The sequence below is a fragment of the Bombyx mandarina genome, chromosome 22 (assembly GCF_030267445.1).
Source record: "Bombyx mandarina strain Sakado chromosome 22, ASM3026744v2".
Lineage (NCBI taxonomy): Eukaryota > Metazoa > Arthropoda > Insecta > Lepidoptera > Bombycidae > Bombyx > Bombyx mandarina.
Window position 1 is genome coordinate 6,400,587 of NC_143228.1, and position 6,312 is coordinate 6,406,898.

Genomic DNA, 6,312 nt, shown 5'->3' on the forward strand with positions numbered 1-6,312 from the left:
TTGGTATGTAGATGCTCTTGCGTAAAGCTTATTTAATTTTAGCGTACGGACACGCGGTCAGCGTTTTCGGAGCGTTACTGAAACAAAAACAAACTAAAAATATAATAACTACTAACTAAATTTTGTGTTTTATTCAATTTCGTGCTATACTAAATTTACAATATCAACTTTCTGTGATCTCGTTACGATCATGGAATAGGAAATTAAATCCTACAGCTCTGTACTAGTAAGTGACCGCTATGTGGTATAGTACATTTGATATTGCGATGTAGCAATCACAAATGCGTATTAATAGTAACGTAATCACGTCTGTTTATTTGACAAGGTATTTTTAACAAGTTAATTTTAGCGGCCGCGTTTAATTATGTCTAAATAACATAATGAAAACACAGCTATAAGTGTCATAAATTTGAGTGAATATGTAATAACAAATTTGAATTTAATTTACACAAAAAGATTATCTATTTTAACTCGATCATCTTTGTTTGAACACAATTTTTTTTTAATTTGCACCCTTCAGAAATAAACGTAAAGAGCAATTTACTATTTTAAAAGCAACAGAAGCTACCTAACTGTCGTGAATCATTTTATATTTTCATGATAATCTGTTATAGATTATAACAACATCCAACAGTTGTGAATTATCGGGAACCCATTAAAATAAAAAATCGCGCTAACAAAACCAAGGAATAATATGACAATTCAAAACTTCAAATGTCTTTTTTTTTTCTTTATCCAAAGACTTAAACGTAAACTTATTTGAGAAACAGCTATATAGTTCCTTACTAGAACGAGCTTGTGCAGCCAATTCCAGCGTCACTGTACATTTTACTTTTCTGCCGCTAAACAATCATGAGTTAGAATCTGAAGAATAAATTAGCGGTTCTTCGAATAAATTTAAATTCAGCTTAATATCTCATGTCGTATGGCACCTTTTACATTGTATTGTCAATGGATTTCGGTAACCGTTTAACACCCGATGCGTCGTACACTCATCTGCCCATCATAACAGATCTAGTAGCTATCAATATTAATTCATTACTTCTGACTACTTCTAACTACTCTAGCACTGATTATTTAGTCGAGTATCTTTTTCAATGCTTTGAGCTACCGCTTTGTTTTTGTTCGACTGATTAATAAAAAAGCTATTTCTGTAGACTTCTAGAGACTTTTCACATTAAATCGAAATGGTTATTTGACCAAATGTTCTATATACGAGCCTGGCCCAAGAATCAAATTATAGTCTGAATTTCGTTGAAACAGCCGGTCCTACTATTTGAAGCAGACATTAAAACGTAGAAAAGCTCTTTTTTTTGGAAAATTAAATCTAATACGTACGCATATGTACTATGAACATAAAATACCTATATCAGACAGAAATGTAATTATGATAATACCAGCATCTTAACTAATTATTGAATAGAATGGAAAATATCACTAAGGCGTTTAATTGGAAATTTATTTGAAAATTAAAAATATCTATACTTACTAAATTTTTGATTGTATTCATACATCATACATCGCATTACCTTTAAATATCACAACTAATGATACTTTTTAATAGGCATACTTCCAACATAGATTGGTCGATGATTAACAGATTTCAAATTATTTTTTTGTTAAAATGAGTTTGAGACACAAACATAAAAGCTAATCATTTTAATTTTGAATTTTCGTTTATTTGAAATCGAGTGGCTAAAATTAATCGATCGACCACATTACAGGTTTTGATTTGGCCAAATCACTAAGATAAAAATTTTGCAATAATACAATTCACGAGTAACAATCGATCGTACATTATAGATTAATAATTCAAGATAATAATCACAATAGTTTTATGTACGGGCGTGTGTGTTCGGTGCGGGAGGGCGATTGCCTGTGAATTATTAACATGGGTAGGTATGCGAGCTGCGACCTCGCGGTGTCAAAGTTACGGAACTGAACTGACCGCAGTCCCCACCAGCAACAGGACAGCGGCTTAGTTCGCTTTTCATATAAAAGACACACTCCAGACCGATAATAGTATCAGTCACTGTTCTGTTTATCTAGTGCAAAATGTTCACCAAAGTAAGAAGCAGTGGACAAGTAATTCAAGTTTGATTAAATTTTTTTAATTAACTTTAACCATATTTTTTTGTGTTTTAGGTGTTCGTCCTTAGCGCCGTGTTGGCCGCCGCCAACGCTGGTCTCCTGCCATACCACCACGCTGCGGCAGTTTCGTCCCAGAGCATCGTCCGTCATGATGCCCCGGCACACTATGCCTCGGCTCATTACGCCCCGGCTCACTATGCCGCACCCATTGTCCATGCAGCTCCACTCATCCACGCCGCCCCTGTAGTCCACGCTGCCCCCATCGTCCACGCTGCTTCTCTTGGCTACGCTCATGGCCACGACACCTATGTAAGTTCACGATCTTTAAAAATTTTGATTTCTACAACTCCATCTGTCAACCTATTAATATTTGAATGTTTGTCCAGGCTCACCCCAAATACGACTATGCTTACTCCGTGGCTGACCCCCACACTGGTGACCACAAGAGCCAGCACGAGAGCCGCGATGGTGGTGCCGTACATGGTAGCTACTCCCTCGTCGAGCCTGATGGTTCCGTACGTAAAGTAGACTACACCGCTGATGACCATCATGGGTAAGTTTCATTTTTTCAATATTTGTAAAATGTATCTACCAACAATAAGATTATCTACAAATATTTATTTTTGAATATCCCTTCTTTTACAGTTTCAACGCCGTTGTCCACAAGACCCCCGGACACCACCCCGCCCCCGTCGTACACGCTGCCCCCGTTGTACACGCCGCCCCCATTGTCCACGCGGCTCCCCTCGCTCACGTCGGCTATGCTTCCTTGGCCCATGGACACCATGGTCTCCATCATTACTAAACAACTAGCATCAATTTATGTTTGATATGATCGTGACGGATGACTGATGAATGTGTTATTTATGTGTAAATAATGATGATGAAACTAATACTCAAATGTAAATAAATATCAGCTGCTGAATATTACATATTTATTTTATTTTCCAAAAACCTATCAAAAATACCTTCGAACAACCTTTTGAAAATCATTACAGGAAAAAGATATAATTTTAAAGACTAGTACTAGGTATGACAAACGATATTCAAAAAAAAAATCTTAATGAAACATCCCTCTTTATTAATTTTAATAATAAACAGTAAAGTAAGAAAACTAATATCGGCTATAAGTTTGATAAATATTACTTTTCATAATTAAAAAGATGGACTAAATGCGTCCCGTCGGCTCCAGGCTATCAAAGCAAAACGTAAATGCCACCACCTGAATATATTTTTATTATGGAACGAATATTTATACTAAAGGAATATATACTATTTGAATCGAATTATTTTGAATACGCGGCAAACATTGATAGGATGTTTGTACCTGTTTGAGCACCCAATATGCCCTACTAACAATAAAACGGGGATAATTTCGTATTTTTATCTCAAACGAAAGCTTAATGTATTATATATCTGTCGTATTTACATTGGATCAGCTCATTGATCAGTGGCGGTCGAAAAACAAATGATTAATCCAACCCTACATTTAATGCAGTAAAAAAACGGTATATGAAAACAATTATTTTTTATGGCTTAGATGGGTGGACGAGCTCACAGCAGACCTGGCGTTAAGTGGTTACTGGAGCCCATAGACATCTACAACGTAAATGCGCTACCTACCTTGAGATATAAGTTCTAAGGTCTCAAGTATAGTTACAACGGCTGCCCCACCCTTCAAGCCGAAACGCATTACTGCTTCACGGCAGAAATAGGCGGGGTTGTGGTACATACCCGTGTGGACTCACAAGAGGTCCTACCACCAGTAAACTACTAGGTGTAAATTTTAAATTAGTACAATTTCAGAATAAATTCATAATAATAATCTTTGTGTTTTGGAAACACAGATACGATAACCTGAGTAACAAATATATTTTATAAAAACACAACTGCGAACGAATCGGGATCCTGTAGTACAATATTCATCATTATTAACCAGAAAACCCATGAAACCAATTATTATTAATCTAGTTTAAAATGCCCTTGAAATGTAAATAGACTCAATATAATGAGAGCTATGTAGACATTTTATTATGTGGACACACGTACTTGCGTGCATAGTACCAGAACGTCACACATTCCTAACGTTTATTCGGCGAAGTAATTACACTATGTATGAAAAATTACGCAAAACTCTACCTACTATTAGTGCGCGTCGACCTAGAAAAACTAACAATTGCTTGGCGCACGTCTGTTATACCATGATAATCTGTAAATGGGTAGTTGAGAGTCAGCGTGAAACAGTGAAGCGTGTTGAATAAACAGTGTGAGAACAAATGTTCAATACCATACAGAATTAAGACACGTGCATGTCAAAGTTCAAAGATCCTTTTGTAGTAGGACACGCTATAACCGCCACTGATTCAATGAAACAACGTCAACGAACGCCAATTTATGAGACGGTAAACACCCCCTATTATGTTTGAAACGTAATCACAGAAATTACACCAATTTATAAAATGAATTTTACTTTTCGACGTCACTTCGATAATGACGATAATATTTGATAATCTCTAACATAAGGACAGAGGAAATTAACTTTACAGGTCCTGCAGTAGTAGAAATTCGACTATAATTAATTGGAATTGTAAGTTTGTACACTATTAAGATTGTATTTTATACTTCTATAATCACAAATTTCGCCAAGACTACACTATAAAAATATTAACAAAGTCATACATTAATTAATCTCTTCTCAATTTGACAACAGAAGTCAAGAACAAAAGTTTGACAATAAATAGTATGCATGCGTGTGTGCGTCAAATATATGGTATGTTGTGTGTGTAATGTTTTTTTTATTGTTTTAATGTATCATTTATGCATTATTTAAAAAAAAATATTAGCATTGTGCACTTCTTCTCCATATTCTCTATAAGTGTGGAAAATGTCATACTCCTCCGTCCGCGCAATTTTCGTAAAAAGGGATACAAAGTTTTTGCTTCACGTATTAATATATAGATGTCTAAAATTGTTCTTATAACCTTTAATTACATTTACTTTAATACAAACAAAGAATGGAACTTTTAATTCAAGGATAAAAATTGTGCAATGAATTTACTATTCTTAATTAAATCATTATAACCGTTAGTATTAATAATTGTTGATCGCAGCTATAACCATATAAACATTAGTTTAGTACTCTTATCTACTCTTACCTACACTTATATTATATTTGGATTATCACTGTAATGCACTATTTGCAAGTAAATTTCACCGTAGTTTCCATCAATTACTGTAAATTAGATTTCACGAAAAAAGTTTGCGTACAGAACATTATAATACAAATATAGTTAAAAAAACTCTACGTTTTATCTTAAAAACACTCAATTAAATAAATAAAAAACACTTCTTATACCAAGGTATTTTTGGGTGTATTTTATCCATCTAATTAAATTACAATTATCATTTTATTAGTTAATAAAATTAATTACTAAACGTTTATTATTAAGCTATATTAATTTTAAGAATAGCCGTTTAACTATAAATTAAATAGATGTTTAATCTGGAGTTGACGTGTATTCAAGAAAAGCTATACAATTAAACATTATTTCATGTCTTTGTATAGTAAATCAGTTGGTACATATTTAAAAAGTTTACTTCGAAAAGTAATGCGAAAGCCGATCAAAGTCGTGTAAAGTAAACGTTGTGAACAATCCTTTATTAGAATCCCATTAGCTTTAAGGTAGCAAAGGCACGGCAAACAACGGTAAGAAATTATTGTAATCAAACCATTCGGACAATCGAAGCGGCCTTGATTCGGGGAGATAAAGTTATCGCAAAGTCACGCGTGCTTTAAGAAACAACTTTACAATACCGAAACAAATCTATTGTTTTAAACTAAATGTTTAACGTTTCAGGGAATTTAAAAAAACTTGGTATTAATATAACCTCCAATTATTTACCGTATTTTATGTGAGTGATATATTAGTTATTTAAGATTGTTTATTTTTAACATATATGTATGTCGATTTTCTTTGTTATATTATTCAATATAATATGCACATTTACCAAAATTTAATTCCGTAATATTTCACTTAGCCTAAATTCGAAAAATTTTTCTTCACGCTCTGCAAAATAGTGACGTAAGTAGAATTCAAAATTGTGAATAGTTAGAACAGAATTGCTGTTATATTTAGAGTAATAAATTAAACTGTAAACCTGTATCATGTTCGTTAATTGTGCAAGACTCATAAATCTATCCGAAATATTTAAATAGCAATC

General features: G+C 33.6%; 1 protein-coding gene across 1 annotated transcript; it reads left to right on the forward strand.

Moving 5' to 3' along the window:
• Window positions 1-1,908: 1,908 nt before the first annotated feature.
• Window positions 1,909-3,021, forward strand: CPR83 (cuticular protein RR-2 motif 83). The gene is made up of 4 exons (XM_028174498.2): window positions 1,909-2,067; window positions 2,146-2,400; window positions 2,478-2,644; window positions 2,737-3,021. Exons 1-4 carry the CDS (start codon window positions 2,056-2,058, stop codon window positions 2,894-2,896), a joined length of 594 nt encoding a protein of 197 aa, XP_028030299.2. The 5' UTR covers window positions 1,909-2,055; the 3' UTR covers window positions 2,897-3,021.
• Window positions 3,022-6,312: the final 3,291 nt, after the last annotated feature.

Bases quoted from the DNA above. Each gene is read 5' to 3' on its own strand.
- CPR83 (XM_028174498.2), top strand. The intron at 2,401-2,477 runs GTAAGTTCACGA...ATGTTTGTCCAG, and splicing joins CTCATGGCCACGACACCTAT to GCTCACCCCAAATACGACTA. The intron at 2,645-2,736 runs GTAAGTTTCATT...CTTCTTTTACAG, and splicing joins ACCGCTGATGACCATCATGG to TTTCAACGCCGTTGTCCACA.